We start from the raw sequence: 24980 nt of genomic DNA on the forward strand, positions 1-24980 counted from the left end.
GGCAGCCCTTCCCTCTGGTGGTCTTCAACACCATCAGAGGAGAACATCTGGTGCAAGTCACAGCTAATCCAAAGGTGGCCCAGTGCCGTGCAGAAGCTGCCACTTCTCAAAGGTGATCAGGTCACAGCTTGCTTCATAATGCAGGATAACATGTCATCAGAAAGAAGTTGTTTGACTGTGACTGTATCTAAAATTATTATTAATTTTAGATTTTTAACAATTTCTTTTTTTTTTAAATTAGTTGTTGATGGGCCTTTATTTATTAATATGTGGTGCTGAGAATCGAACCCAGTGCCTCACACATGCGAGGCAAGTGCTCTACCACTGAGCCACAACCCCAGCCCTGACAATTTCTTTTTATTGTTGTATCATGCTTGTATCTGTAGTTCCTCAAGGACTTTCTCTCTCTCTCTCTCTCTCTTTTTTTTTTTTTTTTTTTTTTTTTTTTGCGGTACTGGGGATAGAACCCAGCAGCGCCATACCACTGAGCTACATCCTTAGCCGTCTTTATTGTATTTCAAGACAAGGTCTTGGGGCTGGGGATGTGGCTCAGACGGTAGCGCGCTCGCCTGGCATGCGTGCGGCCCGGGTTCGATCCTCAGCACCACATACCAACAAAGATGTTGTGTCCACCGAGGACTAAAATAAATAAATAAATATTAAAAATTCTCTCTCTCTCTCTCCCTCTCCCTCCTCTCTCACTCTCTTTTAAAAAAAAAAAAAAAGACAAGGTCTTGCTAAGTTGCCCAAGTTGGCCTCAAATCACTGGGATTACAGGTGTATGCCACCATGTTCAGCATGTATTTGGAAAAAAAAAAAAAAAAAAAAAAATATATATATATATATATATATATATATATAATTGTTGTTGTTTGCATTGCTGAGGATTAGACCCAGGCTTCTCCTAGGAGAGCACTCGGAGCCACTACTGAGCCACCCCTTAGCCCCTGAAAGAATTTCTGAAATCCAGTAACCAAGGACTGCTAAACAGTTTCTCAACATAGCTAATTTATGTAAATGATCCATTATTTTAGCCAGTAGGAATTTATTAAGAAGTCAATACACCTGGGCGTGGTGGTACATGCCTGTAATCCCAGTGGATCAGGAGGCTGAGGCAGGAGGACTGGGAGTTCAAAGACAGCCTCAGCAATTTAGTGAGGCCCAAAGCAACTTATCGAGACTTTGTCTCTAAATAAAATACAAAAATGGGCTGGGAATGTGGCCCAGTGGTTAGACGCCCCTGCGTTCAATACAAAAAACGGGTTGGATTCCACATCTGTTTTGTGACTTCCAGATATTTGTATGCTCTTGATCACAAAAGATACCCAGGGATAAGACAGTGTAGATATTTTGCCAAAAAACCTTCACCACTGCAGAACAAAATAATTCCTGGTTCAGCCAAAGGACTGTGGCTTGCAACACTAGCACTAGCTTTCAATACAAATATAGACAAGGCGGAACAGTTAGCTAGAAGCAGACATGACAGGAAGCTGTTCTCATTTGTTTTCTCTGTATCTCTGTAACCTTTTTATTTAATTTTAATTTAACATAGTTTTACAACTTCTGAAATCAGATGTTTTTTTTTTTTTTATTATTGGTTGTTCACAACATTACAAAGCTCTTGACATATCATATTTCATACATTAGATTGAAGTGGGTAATGAACCCCCAATTTTACCCCAAATGCAGATTGCAGAATCACGTCGGTTACACATCCACAATTTTACATAATGCCCTATTCATATAAGAGGTTGTGAGGGGAATGGGAAAATAAACAAGGAGAGAAATGAATTACAGTCGATGGGGTAGAGAGAGAAGATGGGAGGGGAGGGGAGGGGGGATAGTAGGGGATAGGAAAGGTAGCAGAATACAACAATTACGAATAGGGCATTATGAAATCAGATGTTAATACCGGCTTCTGCTTGTGCTGTCCTCTGCAGTATGAACTGAATGAAAATAATGTCATTGGCATCTGCAGCTTTGTATCTAGGGACTCACCTTACAAATACATAGAAGTCCTGTTGCTGGTGGCACAAGCCTGTGTCATCCTAGCAACTCAGGAGGCTGAGGCAGGAGGATTGCAAGTTCCTCTGCAATTTAGCAAGACCCTGTCTCAAATTTAAAAATTTTAAAAAGGGCTGGGGATGTAGCTCAGTGGTAAAGTGCCCCTGGGTTCAATCCCAGCATAGAAGGAAGGAAAGATGGAAGGAAGGAAGGGAGGAAGGGAGGGAGGGAGGGAGAGAGGAGGGAAGGGTAGGAGGGAGGGAGGGACCAATAGGAGTTCTTTCAGCCAGGACCCAGAGGAGGAAGAGAAGTCATCTTATTTGAAGTGAACAAATAAACATATCAGGTTAAAGAAAAGCAATAAGCATGATTAAAATACATCATTTCTTTTTCAAGTTCCATTTGTTTTAAAGGAGCATTTATGTTTTTAAATCATTCTTCTTAAGAATGTTCCTCTTAACAATTGAGGTATTTCATTTACCGTGTAGAAGCCACTCAGTTTCCCTTTCTGTTTAGACCAGGCAAGATTTATTAGCTTGTCTTTCCCCTCTGTGGGCCTCTCTCTGCCTGCTGGTACTCAGACCTTCTTGGTGGGTTCTCAATCACCCCTGGTGATGGATCACTGAGAGTCATATTTTTAGAAAGGATACCCTTAGAAAAAAGAGCTCAGGGCTTAGCCTACAAAGCTAGGAAAGAGTGATCCTGGGGAAAATTGAGAGATTTAGTTGAGTGAGTTTCTGAAGCACTCTTGGAGTGCCAAAGAATTAGGAAGTGACCTGGCACCTGTAATCCCAGCAGATCGGGAGGCTGAGGCAGGAGGATCACAAGTTCGAGGCCAACCTCAGCAAATTAACAAGACCCTAAGCAACTTAGTGAGATCCTGTCTCACTGAAACAATGAAAAGGGCTGGGGATGTGGCTCAGTGGTAAAGTGCCTCTGGGTTCAATCCCCAGTATACCTGCCCCCCCCCCCAAAAAAAAAAAAGAATTGGCAGGAAGAAGTGTGAGTTGTGATTTGGATCTCCTTTCCTCTCCTTTGAAAGGCAGTCTTCAGCTGGGAGTGCAGGTCACTAGTAGAGTGTGTGCTTAGCATGCAGGTAGGAGGCACTGGATTCCCTCCTCAGCACCAAATGTAAAACCAACCATAAAGATCCAAAGTCCTTTTAAATTCCTGTTTGATGACTGGATGGTGCTTCTGTGAGTCTGACTGCAGCAGTATCCCATCAGGCTTCACCAAACCTTGTTGTCAAGCCCCTCTAATACAACACCGTGGTAGATGGAGCCTGGCCCCTGCTCAGATCCCTTACCCAAAGTGCAGCAATCTCAGATTCTTATGACCTTTGGGTGTGGGAGCTGGGCCAGCCTTTGGAAAAGCCACGTCCCCAGCACTCTCCCTGTCTAACCTCACACTAGTTAAATTGGAGTTGGCTGGGTGGGTACATGGACCACACAGGAGGCTGAGGTCCCCAAGTTCAGCCATCACACTAGAAATAATGGAACTTCATCATTCCCTCCAATGACCACATCATGGCAAGAGCTTTTCTTTTACTTTTTTTTTTTCCTTTTCATTTATTTATTTATTTACTTATTTTGGCACTAGGGATTGAATCCAGGAGTATTTAACCACAGAGTCACATTCCGAGCCTATTTATTATTTATTTATTGATTGATTGATTGATTGAGACAGGGTCTCACTGAGTTGCTCAGGGCCTTGCTAAGTTGCTGAGGCTGGCTTTGAACTTGAGATCCTCCTGCCTCAGCCTCCCGAACCGGTGGGATGACAGGCATGCGTCACTATGCCCGGCTCGTGGCAAGAGCTATTCTGTATGTCAGAGGAAACAAAATAGTATTACAATGGGCTGCATTGTTCAATTTTGATTATCCACACTGAAAGAGGAAACTGGTGAGAGCTACCGATAAGCAGTAAATAAATAATCAAAAACATCAGACATTAGATGTTGGAATGTGTTATTTAGCTTCCTTGCGACACGAGTGGGCCAAATGACCCGAGACTCCATTTTGAACTAGGTCACGGTTTCACATTGTAAAGACGTGTCTCCGAAGAAGTGACGCAAGGACGTATTTTCATTAGATTCAAATAGAGAGAGATTCTATTCTAACTCTGTCTCCCTCCCGCCTGTCACCTGCTCTGAGTCTTCCGGTGTATACCTGAGACTGAGCAGGCTGACCACCCTTCAAACTGTCCTGGGAAACTGAGGTAGCTCCCTGATGGGTTAAGTGCCTGAAATGCAATGGAGTGGGGCAGCAGATAAACACCATTCCTGTGGACGTGACTTGGCCAGAGGCTTAACTGAGGGCTAAGGGACTAACCTGGGGCTGGGCTGGCTCTCTGCTGCTGGCCCTCCAGGGACACTCCGATCTTCCACTAGTGGCATCCCTTCTCAGGCACCCTGGCAAAAAAAATGAGGAAGCTGGATGGTTAGTGCTTACTGTGTTCAAATGGTAAAGGTGTATGTTTCAGGCAGTAAGTGTAAATGGAAGGTTTTCTTGGAGTGAGAGTCTGCCAATCATCCATCTAGGTAACTGAGAGGTGACCCCATTTATATATATACACCCCTATCTTCTGGAGAGCATAGGTGACATTGTAATGTGGCATTTGTGTGATTTATTATTTCAATTCTCAGGCACTCTCTGGGAAGTAGCCAGTATAACTTCTGCTTTCTCTCTTTTAGTTAAGAAAATGATTCCCAAATCACAGGGCAGTGGAGAGCAGGATAGCATGATAGGATCTTTTTGTTCATTGTAGGATATTTTGAGTGGCCTGAGGAAATACTGGATTTGATTCAGTGAGATGGCCCAAGTGGCAGCTAGAACCATAGGCAACAAGTCTGGACATGGTAGCCAGGTCTAGCTGACTCAAGGAAATGACAGGAACTTCATCTCTGAGTGGAAAAGCATGGAAGGGACCAGGTATAATGGTGCACACCTATAATGCCTACCACTCTGGAGGCTGAGGCAGGAAGATCCCAAGTTTAAGGCCAGCCTCAGCAACTTAGCAAAACCCTGTTTTCAAAATAAAAAAAAATTTAAAAAGGGCTAGGGATGCCGCTCAGTGGTAGAGAGCCCTGTCTATTTTGTTCAATCCCAAGTACTGGGGGGAAAAAAAAAACATGGAAGGGGCGGGTGAGAAATAGTTGCAATTGTTTTATGAGGTGTTTTGTTTCAGGGCTCAACCCCAGGGCTTTCCACATGCTAGGCAAGGACTCTGCCACTGAGCCACACCCCCAACTCTCAAATTGGTTTTTAGGAGAACTACACAAAAGTCTCCAGGAAACTGCTTAAGGAATTGTTTCTTACTGATAGGCATTCCCACTTGGAGACTTAAGAGTTTTCTGGGCTTTTTTTTTTTTTTGTATTGGGGATTTAGCCCAGGGACACTTTACCACTGAGCTACATCGCCAGTCCATTTTAAAAATTTTACTTTGGGACAGGGTCTTGTGAGTTGCCCAAGCTGACCTCAAACTTGTGATCCTCCTGCCTCAGCCTCTCAAGTTGTTGAGATTACAAGTGGACACCAGAATGACCAGCTTAATGATTCTTTTAAAAAAAAAAAAATTCTGTAGTTTTCTAAATCATGCTCTACAAATGGAAACCTAAAAGCTAACTATCCAGTATTATTCAATATTACTGTCAGACAGTGATGCTTCAGTGGGAGCCTAGGGAGGACTTAGAACAGGTACATGGATCCAGGGCCTTGACTGGATGGAGTGAGTGGCCTACAGGAAGGCCTCTTGGGGATGAGGCTCAGAAAAACCAAACACATCCTCAAAGACTGATTTACAAACTAGCGTGTCAATGTATTTTTACCATAGGTGACTTCTGTACAGCACATTCCTTCTTAGAAGTTGTGCTCAGAAAATCAAAAATGTAAAGCAAAAGTTTGTGTAATGAGCGCCTCTCCATTTAAAGGAAGAGAGGAAGGGAAAGAGGGAGGGAGGGAGGGAGGGAGGGACAGGGACTAGAGGAAGGGGCCAGAAGGAAGCACCTTACAGGAAGCCAAGATGGCTGCCAGGCCTCCCCCAGGGGCACCTCCTATGGTCACTAGGACACACAGGATCATGGGCCTTTTTTTCACTTTCCTTTCTTCTTCTTTCAGCATTTAGTTATCAGCCACCAGGGTGACTCTAATGACTGACTTCTTGTAGCTGTAGCTATATTTAATGTGCTCCTGAGAAAGCAGGGGCTCCCCTGACTTTGCCCAGGCTGCCTGAAGATTTCTAAGGTGGGCCCATCCCATGATTCTCAATTTCCATTTCAGAAACTTCCATGTCAGAGGTCGGTGTTCTCCCATCTCTTCCCCTCAGTTGTGTGGGGGGTGTCCCCTACTGGAGGACCCCCCCCCCCCCCCCCCGTCTCCCCAGCAGGGATCTCTCTTGGTCTGTCCATGGGCTTGTTTTCGTGTCCAGTGTCTGAAGAGTGTCTTGTGTTCCCTGATTTCCAGTGGCCGTCAGTTACAAGATCAGAAACGCCGACCCGTGCAGGAATCACAGTGTCTCTGTTTTCACTGTCTTCCAGTGTCATCTTGCATTACAACATATAAGAAGACACCACCTCCAGTCCCACCCAGAACTACCACGAAACCTTTCATTTCTATCACAGCCCAGAGTAGCACAGAGTCTGCGCAGGATGCCTACATGGACGGACAGGGCCAGCGAGGGGACATTATCAGCCAGTCTGGACTCAGCAACTCCACAGAAAGCCTGGACAGTATGAAGGCTCTGACAGCCGCCATCGAGGCCGCCAACGCCCAGATTCACGGCCCTGCGAGTCAGCACATGGGCAATAACACGGCCGCGGTCACCACCACCACCACCATAACCACAGTCACCACAGAGGACAGGAAGAAGGACTTTAAGAAAAACCGATGCCTGTCTATCGGGATACAGGTAACAGCCTCCCTTGTGCCCTTTAAATGGGAACCACAACTAAGAAATATGCACATTTTTTTTTCTATCCAGAAGTTTATTATTTTGTCATTGACAACACTATAGTTATATATGTAGGACCAGATTTGCAACAACAACAATAAAGATTGGCTCTGGATTCCCTATATGGGTAAATGTGACCCAAATTATGAAGAGGTGAGTTGTTATTGACAGCTCTTGTTTTTATTCTCTAAATTGAATGTGTGACTTGAACCCTCAGCTAATTTAGGGAACATGAACACGGTCACACATAAAGTGCAGTGCCCTTCGGTTCCTAATGAGCGTTTGGAGTCTCATACGGGAGTGGACAGCCAAGAACAGCCAGGGTCATCCAGTACCCTGCTATGTGTCTGACCCTGCTGAGTCACCATGTGGAACACCAGGGCGCATCTCTCCTCACAGATGTGGGAGAGTAAGGCTGGGAGCATGGTGGTGCTGAAAGCCCAAACTCATGTCCCAGCGTCACAAGCAAAGAACGTGCATCACTTTCAGCCTACCTGTTGGCTCTTTAATCACACATTTCATAAAGGTGGTGGACCACTCTGCTGGTTCACTGTTGGCTGCTTTTCTGAGACAGTTCTGATCTGATTTCCCCTGGTGTTGTTTTTTTTTTTTTTTTCCCCTCTTGTGGGTTAAACCCACAGGCACTTAACCACTGAGCTACATCCCCAGCCCTTTTTATTTTCTTATTTTTTAGACAGGGTCTCACTAGGTTGATTAGTTGCTGAGGCGGACCTCAAACTTGAGATCCTCCTGCCTCAGCCTCAGAGTCGCTGGGATTACAGCCATATGCCACCACCTCTGGCCAGCCTTATCTTTTTTTTTTTTTTTTTTTTTTTTTTTGATAATAGGGATTGAATTCAGGGGCACTAAAAAAAAAAAAAAAAAAAACACTGAGCCACATTGCCAGCCCATTTTTTCTGTTTGATTTAGAGACAGGGTCTTGCTAAGTTGCTTAGGTCTTCGCTAGGTTGTGAGGCTGGCTTTGAACTCACGATCCACCTGCCTCAGCCTCCCAAGCCACTGAAATTACAAGCGTACACCACTGTGCCCAGCCAGTCTTATCTTTTTTCACATGTTTATCTCTGGTTACCCTACAAGAAAGACTACCTTCTATCAGAGAAGATTCATCCCTTTTCTCCATCTCTGTTGTGCTATCTCATTCTGCAGGTGTTCACTGGCCTCTAATCCACACTGAACCAACTCTAGGTACATCTAAAAGCCAGGCGTACGGTACCTTCCTACAATTGCTGATGTATTTTCACAATCTGTTCCGCAATGCTCACTTTGAAAAGGCAATTAATCTTTCTCTAGTGGCAACGGGTCAAATGCCTTTTTATAACCTCTAGGTTACCATAGCACAAGTTGTCAAGCTTCCTAAAAGAGCTTGGATCAGTGATGCCTGGGAGTAGATAACACAGGAGGAGGCAAGGCCCCAGCCAGCCAGCTGCCCACATCTCTATTTCCCCCAGAAGCCAAATCCCCTCCCATCACCCAAGGATTAAGGAGTAGGGAAGGCCAGATGCTGGCCCTCTGTGTGGTCCTGGGCAAACCATTTAATCTTCTGAGCTTCAGTTTCTTTGTCTCTTCCTCATAGGATGATTTGGAAGATCTAGTTTTCAAAAATCTAGCTTTCTGTAGGTGTTATTGTTTAATGTTATTATTTATTATTATTTGTATTTAGTTTAGAGACAGAGTCTCACTGAGTTGCTTAGCATCTTGCCTTTGCTGAGACTGGCTTTGAACTTGTGATCCTCCTGTCTCAGCCTCCCGAGCCCCTGGGATTACAGGCGTGTGCCACTGTGCCTGGCTTAATGTTATTTTTTAACCCTAACAGAGTTACAGTTTAGGCTGATGAAAAAATTCTGGAGATGGATAATAGAGCTGGTTGCACAAAATGTGAATGTACTTAATGCCAGTGAATGGCATAATTAAAAAGAGTATTAAGCCTGGCGTGGTGGCTCACACCTGTAATCCCTGTGGCTTGGGAGCCTGAGACAGGAGGTTCTCGAGTTCAAAGCCAGCCTCAGCAAAGATGAGATGCTAAGCAACTCAGTAAGATGCTGTCTCTAAATAAAATACAAAATAGGGCTGGGGATGTGGCTCAGTGGCTGAATGCCCCTGTGTTCAACCCCCAGTACCCAAAGCAAAAAAAAAACTAATCCCCCAAATACATGACATTAGGATATTGGACTCCCTCTCACCCCTTTACCTCTTTAGGGTTTCCAAACTTATCCTCACACTTTTAATTTATTACACACCTACTAGCTGATATTATAACCACTTACTCTACAACCTATATGAACTTAAGCCAATTATTTCTGGGTCTCAGTTTCCTCATCTGGTAAATGAAAATAATAATTGTTCTTATTTCATTTGGTACTTTATAGGATATAGTAAAAATTGAGTGATAAGGCTTTAAACATAGTACATGCTGTAATAAGGGCTTAACAAATATTAGATTTAGTTGTTATTATTAATATTATCCTCCTTTATAATCACCATTAGCCAAATAAACTAAGTTGCTTAGGGCCTCACTAAGTTGCTGAGGCTGGCCTTGAACTTTGGATCCTCCTGCCTCAGCCTCCAGAGTTGCCAGGATTACAGATGTATTCCACCACACCCAGCACTTTCTCAATTTTTTAAGGAGATTTAATGGTTCTGCAATTTCTTTTGAAAATTTTGAAATTCCCTTCAGAAATTTAAGTTGATTACCTTAGATATCATATGTGAAACGTGGCTTTTAGCCTGATGATGTAGTTCATTGATAGAGCACTTGCCTCGAATGTATGAGGCCCAGGTCCAATCCCCAGCACCACAAAAATAATATAAAATAAAAAAGTTGTTAGTATTTGGATTTAAGAAGGAGAATCACAGAGATAAACTTCACATGCATTGACTCAAGCTTGGAAGACACCAATATTTTGATGCAGATGAGCAGGCAGTTTGGGTACATGGGGTGAGGCTTGAACCCAGAAGACTCCATTCTCACCCTTGAGGCCCTGCTTCTTCTTCTTCTTCTTCTTTTTTTTTTTCTTCTATTTTCTCTGCATTCTGGAGGTGATTTTGATACTGCAGCATGGTGTAAGGCTGCAGCATTCTGGTTTGGCCGATATCCTAAAAGCGTTTTTAATTTACACGGGTCCAGCCATGTGGAATTGGTTAGAATCCTATTCAGGAAATCAGAAGCCAGGCTCATTTTTCAAATGGAAGCCTGCCTCGTGCACACAATTGGTTACACAGATCTGGCAAGGCTGAGAGCAGTAAAGGGATACAGTAATGGTGACCATTCCTAGAACCAGGGGAACACCAGGGGGAAGATGGGGTTGCCAGGATTTAGGAGCTAAGCTAAGCAGGAAGGCCCTGGAACAGGCCCTGTGCCCACAGCACTGGGGCAGCCATGACCGCTGGAGCTGGAGTTCTGGGGAGCCCAGGGCAGCTGGAGCTGGGCTGTTGAAGGGGGCTGGAGGCTGCAGCCGTAGACACCCTCAGGTGGAGGGAAGGGAGGTGCCACAGAAGTTGGAAACAGGGCTGCACCTGGTGGTGCACACCTGTAATCTTAGTGACTGGGAGGCTGAGGCAGAAGGATCTTAAATTTAAGGCCAACCTCATCAATTGAGCAAGACCCTGTTTCAAAATAAAAAGGGCTCAGTGCAAAAGCACCCTTGGGTTCAATCCACAAAAAACTACTGAATACAGGAAAGAAGTTTCTCCCCACCTTCTTTTGTTTAAATATTTTTTAGTTATAAATGGATCTTTTATTTTACTTATTTATTTATATGCCCAGGGCCTCACACATGCCAGGCAAATGCTCTACCACAACTCCAGCACCCCCACCTTCTTTTGTTAGCTTTTTCTTTTGTGTGTGTGTGTGTGTATTTTATTTAGAGACAGGGTCTGGCTGAGTTGCTGAGTTCCTCAGGGCCTCACTAAATTGTTAAGGCTGGCTTTGAACTCCTGATCCTTTTTGCCTCAGCCTCCCAAGCTGGAATTACAGGATGTGCCACCAAACCCAGCAATTTTTTTTCTTAAAATTACAAAACGAGCCGGCATGATGTCACATGCTTACAATTTCAGCGACTTGGGAGGCTGAGGCAGAAGGATTGTACATTCAAGGCCAGCCTTCTCAGTGGAGTGATCTTAAGCCACTTAGCAAGACATTGTCTCAAAATAAAAAATAAAAAGGACCGGGGATGTGGCTTGGTGGTAAAACACCCCTGGGTTTAATCCCCTGTTACCAAAAAAAAAAAAAAAAAAAAAAAAAAGCAAAATGATTTATACGATAGAGTGTATACAGAACAAAATATGAAATCCCCCTCTTCTTCCCCACCCCAACTCCTACTCTAGCTCCACTTCCCTCCAAAATGACCACTGGCAACAGATGGTTGCACTGCCTTCCCATCTTGAGAGGAGTTCAACTTCAGATGAGTTTTACATGCTAGTTTGGGGAGTCTGACTTCTCTACAGCTAGATATGTGTGACATCTGTCATCCCTTAATTTATGTTGCAAAGCAAGAATAACTGAGCTTTAAACTTCATTGTTCACAGTATACAAAATACAACTGCTTTCTCCTTCTTCAAATTAAAAAGTAAAAGGACATCAGCCTATTTGGGAGGCACTCCTAAGATTTACTGTTTCATTTCCTTTACTGTTTGTCCATTGAGACATAATTTATGTCCTGTGTGAAGAAGAAGTACAATGGCAAATGATGAAACTTGTCTCTGACAAATTATCTTCCCTAGAACAACATCACCCAAATAAGTGGATTGTTAGATGATGTTTAAAAAGTTCTTTGAAAATAAAAAGGTCACCTTCTCTCTGACTCCCAATTGACTTGAAACAATAAAGGAAATTGCAGGTAATAGGTGCATTGCATTTGGGCCTTGTACTTTTTTTTTCTTTTTTCTTCTCTTTTTTGATGTCCTTGAAATCAGCATCAATGTGTATTTGGAAAGAGATGGTGAGGGGGGCGGGGATGTAAGTCAAAACTAATGAACCTACCAAGTTCATTTCATTAGATCCAAAAAAAAAATAATTATTGCAGTCATGTTTTCCAAACATTGTGCATTAAAACTAGGAATTAACCAATCACAAAATCTAACTATTTGAAAGTATTAAAACATCTAAATAACACTACTAGAGTTAAAATTCTAAATTATTGTGAACTAACTGACAAGTATCCTGTAAATCACTGTAGGGTTTAGCCAGAGCTGTCATCTAAAAGTTCACAGCCCTGTGTTCTTTTGAAATTAAGGAAGAAAAAAGGAAGAAACATTATAAACTAAACATTCAATTCAAAAAGCCAGAAAAAGAAAAGCAAATTAAAAGGAAGACATTACTAGTAGTGAAAGTAGAGATGAGTGCAGTAAGAACAAAACAAAGCAATGGCGATAATGAAAACAGAACAGATAACATTAAACCAAAGTCAGTTCTTTGAAAAGACCAAATAAATAGACAAGTCTGACTGAGAGAGAAGGAAAATGTCAATTAACAGTATTTGGAATGAGAAAAGAATATGACCTCCCCGCAAAACTACAGAAGATTCTTGGTGCCAATTTAATGTTGGCAAATTTTAAGTCAAATTAAATAAACATATGTGTGAATTGATAATACTGATGCAAGAGAAAGTGTAAAATCTAGGGGAAGAAACCTCAGAGTAAATTGCAAAAAAAAAAAAAAAAAGAAAGATAAGATGTCTAATACTGTAAAGACTTGATGATTTTACAGAAAAGGTTTTCCCAATGTTCAAGAAGTTAATAATTCCTATGGTTTTGTTTTTGTTTTGTTTTGGGATTTTTTTTTTTTTTTTGAGGTACTAGGGATTGAATGCAGGGGTGCTTTACCACTGAGACACATCCCCAGCTCTTTTTATTTTTTTGTTTTGGGACAGGGTCCCGCTAAGTTGCTGAGGCTGGCCTTGAACTGGCAATCCTTGTGTCTCAGCTTTTGGAGCAGCTGAAATTACAGGCATGTGCCACTGTGCCCAGCTGTTTATGTTTTTTAAAAGAAGAAGAAAAAAAAAAAGAAAGAAAAACTACAGGAAACTTACCATGGAATATATCAAGATTGATTACAAAATTAGGAAGAAGAGAGGGAGGGGCAATAAAGCCAATAGATCAATAGCCGTAAAGAGATCTGAGTGTAGAAATTTCTATATATATGAAAATGTATGCGCAAATATAGGTGGGTAAAGCATGGTATAAAATAAAAATATATTTAAAAGATGAATTAAGTAATAAATAAAGTAAGTAATAAGATTAGCTGGTGACCCAAGTGGGTCAGGGAATGTTAGATGTCTATGTACATCTTACAGGCAAACACGTAAGGATGGTGGATATTTAAGAACTAAATATGGAAAAAACAAAACAAAACACACCTTGAGAACCTGAAAGTATAAAAACAAATACAAGCGAACTTTTAAAACTATGTTCAGAGTGAGGAAGTCCTTCCCAAACCATAAAAGCTAGATTTAGATATGTAATAAGATCAAGGACAAAGTTTAAATGACAAAAGATCACCTGAGAAAAAATATTTGCAGTGCATTTATCAGAAAAACGATTTAGGTTCATAAAAGAGATCCTATAAACAAGAAATTCAAAAACACTAGGAAACTTATGTTTTCTTTATTTAAAATTTTTTTTTTTTGTGTGTATGTGTGTGTGTGGTGGTGGGGATTGAACCCAGGGCCCTGTGCATATGAGGCAAGCACTCTACCAACTGAGCTATATTCCTAGCCCTACATTTTCTTATATATAGTGTAGAAAATGTAAGTTTCCCAATGTTTTTAGATTTATCTTATCACCATATATATATATATATATATATATATATATATATATATATATATATATATACAGACATAAATATATGCACATATATACACATATATGCACATATATACAGGAATATATGCATATATGTATATATGCCCTCACCCCCAGTATTTGGGATTGAACCCAGAGGTGCTCTACCAGTGACCCACATCTTCAGCCCTTTTTATTTTTTATTTTGAGACAGAGTCTCTCTTAAGTTGCTCAGGGCCTTGCTAAATTGCTGAGGCTGACCTTGAATTTGAGATTCTCTTGCTTCAACCTCTCAAATCACTGGGATTACAGGCGGGCACCACTGCAGCCTGCAATTTGCCTCCATTATTAGTATTTAATCTGCTAATTTAGAACTTCCAAGAACACATTTCCAAGTAACACTACCTTCTAGTGCAGTACACAGAAGTAATTAATCACAGTCACCCCTCTGTATCAATGGATCCAGGCAACCGCAGATCAAAAGTGTATTTTAGAAAAGCATCTGTATTGAACACGGACATTTTTCCCTTCATGATTCTCTTGAATAATACAGTACAATAACTATTTACATAGTACTAGGCATTATAAGTAACCTAGAGATGATTTTTAAAATATGGGAGGATACACATAAGTTATGCAAATACCAATGTGATTTTATAGAGGAGATGAGCATTTGTGGATTTGGATGGGTATCTGTGGGGATCCTGGAACCACTCCCCTATGGATGCCAAGGGACACTTGTACTTGGAAATTCATGGAGGAATCATAGACCTTTATCTGCCACCTTGGGAATGAATAAAATTGCATTGTATTAAGATCAGCAGAGTCAAAGGTGATGCTAATACAGTAGCTACAGTAGCGATGGCTCTTATCAGGTACACAAATATTGAACAAAAAGGTTACGAATCACAAAATTTTCCAGTAATCCTGCAGATGTTTGTTTTTCAGACAAGGTGACTGAGTTGGAACAACTGAATTTGTTTGATGATTTCTGCAGGTGGATGATGCTGAAGAACCTGACAAAGCAGCAGAGAATAAAGCACCCAGCAAGTTCCAGTCCGTGGGTGTGCAAGTAGAAGAGGAGAAGTGGTGAGTCCATATGTGTTCATCTTTCCTTGTCTTGGTGTTGGCAACTAAGATGAAATTATTAGTCCCCATGATAAACCTACACAAGTCAATATTCTCCAAGGCTCCACTAGTTTGGAGGAGTACTACGAATAAACTTAGGCCAATATTAGCTGATTCCCTCTTAAGCTTCATTCTAGATACTTCTCCATCTAAGTTTTCATCAGAATCGATGTTTAAGTGCATCATATTCACACACAAAAAAAATGAGATTGGAATTGTACTTTTATCCGGTACAATACAATGCATATAGTATGTTGGATTTGCCAAATTTCTTTATATATTTTTTTCTTACTACTTAATAGTGTCTGGGGTTTATTATGTGCTCAATGAATGAAGAGAAGGAAAAAAAAAAAGAATATTCCCTATCATTATCCTAAACCACCAGTTCCTTCAGATTGCTCTTTAAACTAAGCTTAAAGTCTTAGTACCTAAAGTGGGACATTTAGGGTTTCATAAGATCACAGAATTCAGGATCTGGAAGGGATTTCTGAAGCTAGCCCTTTCATTTCACAAATGAGATTTTGAAGGAAAGGTATGTGAGTTTCTCAGTTGAACTTTGAGGTTCTAAATGGCATTGCGCTCTATTTATAATAATACCCAGCTTTCAGCACTACGCTTTGCTTATATTGTAAAGTCTGGCTGAATGAAGTAAAAGTGGAGTTATGGTAGAAGAAAGAGCATTGATTATGAATCAGAATTCATCTCAATTTTACCATTAACTTCCTGTGTGTTAATTAGAATCATTTGGGCCAGGTGTGGTTATGGATACCTATACCCCAGTGACCCTGGAGGCTAAGGCAGGAGGATCCCAAGTTCAAAGCCAGCCTCAGCAACTAAGTGAGGCCCTAGGCAACTTAGTGAGACCCTGTCTCAAAATAAAAACTGAAAAGGATTGGAGATGTGGCTCAGTGGTAAAACACCACTGGGTTTAATCCCCAGTACCAAATAGTAGTACTAGTAGTAGTAGTAATTATTATTATTTGGTTGTCATTCATTGATTCATCCATCAGATATCCATTCAATAAATATCAGTGGAATGATTCCTATATGCAAAGCCACATATGTAAACTAAAAAGAAGTTAGGCATCAGGCTATGGTGCAGTTTAGTGGTAGAGTGGAGATGTAGCTCTGGGTTCAATCTCCATCACACACACACACACACAAAAGTCAAACATTTTTCCATTAATTCATAGAAGAGGTCCTATCTTTTTTATTTTATTTTTTCAGTGCTGGGATCAAACTCAGGGCCTTTCACATGCTAGGCAACTTCTTTACTACTGAGCTATATAAACCCAGCCCAGTGTTCTTTTAGAATGCCTGATATTGATTGGGATTGTACTTTTATCTAAGAGGCGCGTGCGCGCGCGCACACACACACACAATTATATAATGCTGGAAGCTTAGAAAATTGGTACAGCCCTTGTGGAAATTAATGGGACCCAAAACATTAGTGAATAGTTATACATTTATGCATACACATGACCCAATCGATCATACTGATGGGGCTGTCTCCAATGAAATCACTCAACGGGCAGGACACAATTGTGGAACATTATCACTGCAAAAGAAATACATTAATTATCAAGTATCAAACAACAATAGCAGGCTTTTAATTTTTAGCCCATCAACAAGCTAGACTATTATGCAGCTTAATCGATACCATTAAATGTCATTTATAAAAAAGGAAATCACCATGATACAATGTTAAGTGAAAAGATTCAATGCATAATATCCATTCACATGGACCAGGGTTGAAATGTAATATGTAAAAATGATAGTTTTCATTTCTTTTTTTTCCCCCTTACTCTAAAATATTCACTTACTGACTTTAAATCTGAATTTTAGTAAGCATTATTTTTATGCCAACCCTTCTAAACATGTGTTCCTTTATTAAATATTTTATTTTTTGTGTATGTGGTGCTGGGGATGGAACCTGGGGCTTCAAGCATACTAGGCAAGTGTTCTACCCGTGAGCTGTACTGCAGCCCTGACAAGTGTGTGTGTGTGTGTGTGTGTGTGTGTGTGTGTGTGTGTGGTATGAATTTAGAAGACCTGAATGATCTCCTCCTGGTAAGAACCCCTGTTCTTCCAACTGCCTGCCAACATTCCAACCTGCTTGTTTTTCTCAATGTTATAGTGCTTAAGAGCTCAGATTCTTGACCCAGAACACCTATCCCCAAATCCTGGATATACCCCTTCCTAGCTGAGTGCCCTTGAGCAAATGACTACATATTTTTGTGCATGGCTTCCTTTTGTGTAAAGAGGGGATAACAGGCCATTTCTAGTCCAGCCTATCAGGAGCTCAGAAGTCACCATTCTATCCTAATAACAAGTAAAAAATCTGAACAAACTGAAAAATCAACAAGTCTTCTTGTATATGTGAGAGAAGGGAGTCACAGAGCAAATCACCCCGGCCCCCTCCTCCTCAAAAAAAAAAAAAAAAAAAAAAAAAAAAAAAAAAGTTAGAGGCTGGAGAAACAGAGAAAATCACAACTTGCTGGAAAAGAAACCAACAGGCAGAAACCACTGCAGCAACCAGAGGAAATCTACACTGTAATTGAAGAATTACGATCCTGGGAGTTATAAATTCCAGGGAGTCCAGTCAAGGGGAGGCCCCCAGGGAGCCTACCTCAAGGCATTGAGGGGACAGTCCCTTGCTCTTCCAGCAAGCAGGGAGGAGAAAAAAACATCCTGAATGCCCAGCACCCTGCTCTCCACAAGGCCTGCACCCCCCACAGACTATTTTACCAGTGCTTTTGCCTGCTGGGCTTTCATCAGAGCCTAATAATCCACCTGAGGGAAGGGAGCACCCAGCTCCAACTTTCCCCAGCTCCACACAGAGAAAGGGATAGTCCAACTCTAGTCCCCATTAGCCACCTTGTCCCCTGTAAAGGAAAAGAAAAGCTGAGTAACCAGTGCAGTTGGCAGTCCAGGGGACAGGGTTCCCCGCAAAATGAGACTCAGTCCCTCCCCACACCTCAGCCCTACAGTGCTAAAGGCCTACCTACCAAGGTTTGTTTCACACAACACATCACGTTCACTTTTTTAAAAATTATAAGGTATACTACAAGGTTAAAAACTCCATTTGAAACAAAATAAAAAACAAAAACAAACGCCATTTGAAGAAATAGAACAAGCATCAGAGCCATAGTCTGATAAGGCAGTAATGCTGGGATTACCAGACCAGGAATTTTTGTTCTCAAATTATGGTTAATGTGATAGCGGCTCTAATGAAAGAAATAGAGAACATACAAAATGGATGGATAATGTAAACAGAAAGATGGAAATTTTAAGGAAGAATCAAAAATAAATGCTAGAAGCTGGGTGTGGCGGTGCACACGCGTATAATTCCAGTTGTTTGGGAGGCTGAGGCAGGAGGCTTGCAAGTTCAAAGCCAGCCTCAGCAAAAGTGAGGTGCTAAGCAACTCAGTGAGACCCTGTTTCTAAATACAATACAAAATAGGGCTGGGGATGTGGCTCAGTGACTGAGTGCCCCTGAGTTCAATCCCCAGAACTCCTCCCCTACGAAAAAGTAAATGTTAGAAGAATGTCAGCCAGGGGTTGTAGCTCAGTGGTAGAGTTCATGCTGAGACCGTGGGTTCAATTTCTAACACCAAAAAAAAAAAAAAAAAAGGGCCGGGGTGGGGGGGGAGAGAGAGAATATGTCTTTAAAGTGCTCCTTAGATGGACACTAATCTCTGAAGTTGAGGATAATAATAATCTCTGCATCTCTGAGCTTGAAGAGATAATAATATAAACTTCCCAAACTAAAAAAGCAAAGAGAAAAATCTGGAAAATAAATAAATAAATACCAGACCAGACTATGGGAGAACTGTGGGACAACTACAAAGGATGCAGCGTACAGGGGAGAGGACTACCAGAGGGAAGGAAAGGAACAGAAGCATACTTGAAACAATAATGACAGAGAATTAGTCAAAATGTCAGACATCAAACCAAGATCCAGGAAGAACATCAAGCAAGATAAATGCAAAACCAATCAAACAACAGTGACAAAAATCTGCACCAAGCCATGTCATAGCCAAACTTGAAAAAAAAATCAAAGAACAGGAAAATTGATCTTTTAAGAAGCTAGAGACAGGGCTGGGGATGTGGCTCAAGCGGTAGCGTGCTCGCCTGGCATGCGTGCGGCCTGGGTTCGATCCTCAGCACCACATACCAACAAAGATGTTGTGTCCGCCGAAAACTAAAAAATAAATATTAAAAATTCTCTCTCTCTCTCTCTCACTCTCTCTCCTCTCTCACTCTCTCTTTAAAAAAAAAAAAAAGCTAGAGACAAAGGACACCTTATCTATACCTTTTCTATAGAGAAGCAAGGATAAGAACTACAATGGACCTCTCCATAGAAACCACACAAGAATTGAATGAAAGGTTTAAAGAAAAAGCAAACAAACAAACAAACAAACAAACAGAAACAAAACACCAACTTAGAAGTCTGTACTCTGTAAAATTCTTAACAAGCAAAGGGGAAGGATACGTCTGTAATCACAGCAACTTGGGAGGCTGAGGCAGGAGGATCCTGAGTCCAAAGCCAGCCTCAGCAATGGTGAGTCATTAAGCAACTCAGTGAGACCCTGTCACTAAATAAAATACAAAATAGGGCTGGGGATGTGGCTAAGTGGCTGAGTGCCCCTGAGTTCAATCCCTGGTACCCGACCCCGCCCCCCCAAAAAAAAGGTGGGGAGGGAGAAGTACAATACAGACTTTCTCAAATAAAAATTGAAGGAATTTTTGTCACCAGTGGGCCTGCCTTGCGAGAAGTTATCCTGACATAAGGAAAATTATATAGGTCAGGAACTAAAATTTTTTCAAAATATATTTTTCTTATTCTTCATTGATCTAATAGATAAATTTGTTCAAAATAATAACTGACAAAGTATTCAAATGTGTGTGTGTGTGTGTGTGTGTGTGTATTATATAAAAAAACCTGGTGAAGGAAGAAGAAGAAGAAAAAGAAGGAGGAGGAGGAGGAGGAGGAGGAGGAGGAGGAGGAGGAGGAGAAGAAAAATCTCTTTAGATGTAAAATAGTCTAAATACTTCATTAAAAGACAGAGGTTGCTGGGTGCGGTGTTGCAAATCTATAATCCCAGCTCTTCTGAAGGATGAGACAAGGAGGTTTACCTGAGCCCCCTAATTCGAGACCAGCCTAGGCAACATAGCATAATCTTCTCAAAAAAAATAAATTAATTTAAAAAAAAGACAGATTGTCAGAGTGGATCAAAACACAGTTGTATGTTGTCCATAAGAAATTCACTTTATGGGCTGGGGATGTGGTTCAAGCGGTAGTGCGCTCGCCTGGCATGCTTGCGACCGGGGTTCGATCCTCAGCACCACATACAAACAAAGATGTTGTGTCCGCCAAAAACTAAAAAATAAATATTAAAAATTCTCTCTCTCCTCTCTCTCTCTCCTCTCACTCTCTCTTTAAAAAAAAAAATTCTCTCTCTCTCTCTCTCTCCCCCCTCTCTCACTCTCTCTTTAAACAACAAAAAAATATATATATTAAAAAAAAAAAGAAATTCACTTTAAATATAATGATACATGTAGATTAAAAAGTAAATGGATGGAAGAAGACATACCATCTAAGGAATATAGGAGTAGCTATATTTAAACAGAGCAGAATGCAGAATGAGGAAAGTCATCATGGACAAAGAGAGGCATAACCTAATAATTAAAAGTTAATTCACGGGCTGGGGATGTGGCTCAAGTGGTAGCGCGCTCGCCTGTCATGCGTGCGGCCCGGGTTCGATCCTCAGCACCACATACCAACAAAGATGTTGTGTCCGCCGAGAACTAAAAAATAAATATTAAAAATAATTCTCTCTCTCTCTCTCACTCTCTCTAAAAAAAAAAAAAGTTAATTCACAAAGAAGACAAAGATCTTTAATATGTATGCACATAAAAGCAAAGTTTCAAAATACACAGGACAAAAACTGATAGAACTGTAAGAAGAAATAGATGATTCCACTCTTGTAGTTGGAGGCTTCAATACCTCTCTCAAAAATGGACTGAGTCAGAAGCAGAAAATTAATAAGAATATAGTTGAAATCAATGGCACCATCAATCAACTGGATATAACTGTCTTCTATAGACTTTTTCACCAAAAATAGTAGATTATATTTTGGATTAAAGCTCACATTGAAATAATCACCAAGATAGACCAGACCACATTCTGGGTCACAAAATACATCTTATCAAATTTAAAAAGAATATAGATCATACACTCTCTACTGTCAGACCACAATGAAATTAAACTAGAAATCAATAACAGCTGGACATGCCCCTAATACTTGGAATTAAACAAAACACTTCTACATTATGCATGGATCAAATAAGAAACATAAGGAAAATTTTAAAATATTTTGAACCAAATTAAAATGAAATACATCTCACTAAAAATTATGGGATGCAGTAGGAGTAATGCTTAGAGGGACATTGCTAGCATTGAATGTAAATATTAAAAGAAGAAAGATTAGAAATCAATTATTTAACTTAGGAAACTAGAAAACATTGAATTCAGACTAAATAGAAGAAAAGAAATCACAGAAAGTAGGACAGAAATCACTGAAATTGAAAGCAGAAAATAAATAGGGAAAAATCAACAAAATCAAAATATGGGTTTTTAAAAATTAAAAGTCTGTAGCCAGGCTAAGAAAAAACAGAGAAGATGCAACTTACTACTATCAGACATGAGAGGAAATATCACTATAGCTCCTATGGGCATTAAGAGGATGATAGAGGAATATTATGAACAACTCTGTGCCCACAGATTTGATAACCTGGAGAGAGAAACCAATTCCTTGCAAGCCATAATCTATCAGAACTCATGCAAGAAGAAATAAGCAATCTGAATAGGCCTACCCATATTGAAGAAATTGAATCAATAATTAACAATCTTCCAAAACAGCATCAAGCTGAGATGAATTCACTGCCAAATTCCATTAAATATTTAATGGAAAAGTTATATAAATTCTCTGCAATCTCTTAGAGAAGATAGAAGCAGAGTGAACTCTTCCTATGAGGCCAGCTTTACTCTAATACCAAAAACACAGACCAGCAACATTCATCGACACAGATAAAAAAAATCCTCAAGAAAATATTAGCAAATTGAGTCGAACTATGTATAAAATGAATTTTACATCAGGGTCAATTGGGATTTATCTCAGGTATTCAAGACTGATTCAGTGTTTGAAAAACAATTAGTGTAATCCATCAAATCAATATGCTAAAGAAAAAAATCACAATTGCATCAATATTTACAGAATGAGGGGACAAATCTAACACCTGTTCATGATTAAAATCTCAGCAAACTAAGAACAGAGTGGAACTTCCTTAAGTTGATAAAGAACAGGCACAAACACCTACAGCTAACATCATACTTAATGGTGAGAAACTTCAAGCATTCCTTCTAAGATCAGGAACAAAGCAAGATGTCTCCTCTCACTACTTTTTAACAATGCAGTTAAAGTAAGAAAGTGAAATAAGCTATATATATTGAGCATGAAGAAATATAACTTTTTTGTTCACAGATGACATCATCTGTGTATAACATCCAAAAGAATAAACCAAGAAACAACAAACAAACAAATCCTGAAATTAATAGCAATTATAACAAAGTCCTGGGATACAAGATTAATTTATAAAAGTCAATAATTGTTCTATATACCAGCAATGAACAAGTGAAATTTAACATTTAAAATACATTGACATTTACATTAGAACTCCCCAAAATAAATGATTAGGTATAAATCTAAGAAAATATGTATGAGAAGTGTATGAAGAAAACTACAAAACTCTGATGAAAGATATCAATGAAAAAATAAATAAAGGGAGAGATATTCCATGTTCATGGATACGAAGACTCAATATTGTCAAGATATTGGTTTTTCCAAAATTCATCTGTAGAGTCAATCCAAACCTAGTCAGAATCATAAAAAGCTCTTTTATGGGCATCAAGGAACTGATTCTCAACTTTATATGGAGAGACCAAAAAATCCAGAATTGACTGGATATAGTGACACATGCCTATAATCCCAGAGGCTCGGGAGTCTGAGACAAGAGGATTGAAAGTTCAAAACCAGCCTCAGTAATTTAGCAAAGGACCTAAGCAACTTAGTGAGACCCTGTCTTAAAATAAAAAGAGCTGGGATGTGATTCAGTGATTAAGCACCACTGGGTTCATTCCTAGGCAACAAACAAACAAATAAAACAAAGATCCAAAATTGCAAACTTAGTATCAGAGGAGAACAAAGACATCACCTGACTTACTGTAGAGATATAGTAATCAAGACAGTGCGGTACTGGTGATGAAAGAGACAGATAAACCCACGGAACTCACATAAATGTAGTCAACAGATCTTTGGGAGCAAAGGCAGTACAATGGAGGGAAGATAGTCTTTTCAACAAGTGATGCTAGAATAACTGGATATCCAAATGCCGGAAGGTAAATCTAGACACAGACCTTTACACATATTAATTCAAAATGGATTGTAGACCTAGTAAAACAGAAAACTATCAAACTCCTAAACAATAACATAGAAGAAATATTCAGGTGACTTTGATTTTAATGATGACTTTTCAGATACAACATGAAAGTCATGGTCCAAGGCAAATATAGTTGATAAGTCAGATTTCATTAAAATGAAAACTTTCTTTTGCTGGGCATGGTGGTGGCACACGCCTGTAATCCTAGCCACTCAGGAGGCTGAGGCAGGAGGATTGCAAGTTCAAGGCCAGCCACTGCAACTTAGTGAGAACTTGCCTCAAAATTAAAAATTTAAAAAAAAAAAAAAAGTAGCTCAGTGATAGAGCACCCCCAATTAATCTCCAGTAGTGCCAAAAAAAGAGAAAAGAAAAATTAAAAATTAAAAACTCCTGCTCTCTGAAACCAAAGACAATAAAATACAAGTCACAGAGGAGGAGAAAGTATTTGCAAAATAAATAAATAAATAAATAAAAACAAAAACAAAATTCACATCTGATAAAGGACTGCTATCTAAAATAAAAAAAGAATATTTATTTATTTATTTGTACTAGGAATTGAATTCAGGGCACTTAACCATTGAGCCACATCCTCAGCTCATTTTTTTTTTTGAGTGGGTTTTTTTGTTTTGTTTTGTTTTAGGTGCTAAGGATCGAACCCAGGGCCTTATGCATGCAAGGAAAGAACTCTACCAATTGAGTTATATACCCAGCCCCTTGTTTTTTTTATTTTGAAATAGGATCTTGCTAAGTTGCTCAGAGCCTCACTAAGTTGCTGAGGCTGGCTTTGAACTTGCGATCCTCCTGTCTCAGCCTCCCCAGCCACTGGGATTATGGGTGTGTGCCACTGTACCCAGCATATACAAATAAATTCTAAGGTTCAACCATAAGAAAAGGAACAACCTGATTAAAAATGGTCAAGGTAGTGTGGCTCTGTGTATAACATTTTCCTAACATTTGTGAAGCTCTGAGTTCAATCCCCACCACCCTGAAAAGTAGATAGACAAAAGACCTGAGCAGATACCTCACCCATGATAATAGATACGTGGCAAGTTAGAGAGAATATGATGTCCAATGTTGTGTTACTCAGAAATTGTAAAATGAAACAAAAATGAGATAACACTACACTCCTATTAGAAGAGCCAAAATCCAAACTACTGATACCACCAAATACTAATGGGGCTGTGGAGCAGTGCGACCACTCATTCACTGCTGACGGGAAAGCCGAGTGCTTCAGCTACTTGGGAAGATTGATTCTACAAACCTAAACAGTCTTATCATTCAGTTCAGCAGTTATGCTCTTGGAATTTAACTAAATGAGTAGAAAACTTAAATTCATTCAAAAACCTCCACATGGATGTTGACAGCAGATATATTCACAATACCCACACTTAGAAGCAACCAACGTGTCCTTTGGTAGGTGAATGGATAAACTACAGTACAAACGGATGAGAAAATATTAATTGGTGCTTTTCAAAAAAAAGCTATCAAGACACAAGACATGGAGGAAACTTAAATGCATATTCCTTAGCAAAATAAGCCAATATGAAATGATGACGTATTGTTGATTCCAAGAAAAGGCATAACTAGAGAGATAGTA

The 24980-nt window shown here is 40.1% G+C and overlaps 1 protein-coding gene across 10 annotated transcripts in view; it reads left to right on the forward strand.

The window, feature by feature from the left end:
• The window catches only part of DLGAP1 (DLG associated protein 1), a gene marked incomplete at both ends in the record, with an annotated part of 372344 nt that overhangs the window by 296620 nt on the left and 50744 nt on the right, over positions 1–24980 (forward strand). For all 10 annotated transcript variants that reach the window (XM_081262743.1, XM_081262741.1, XM_081262744.1 and 7 more), the window contains 2 exons: positions 6540–6910; positions 14751–14842. In XM_081262743.1, coding sequence (XP_081118869.1) covers positions 6540–6910; positions 14751–14842 — 463 coding nt within the window. The remainder of the gene's footprint in view (positions 1–6539; positions 6911–14750; positions 14843–24980) is intronic.

Source organism: Spermophilus citellus (assembly GCF_964194105.1).
Source record: "Spermophilus citellus genome assembly, chromosome: 12".
Classification (NCBI taxonomy): Eukaryota; Metazoa; Chordata; class Mammalia; order Rodentia; family Sciuridae; genus Spermophilus; species Spermophilus citellus.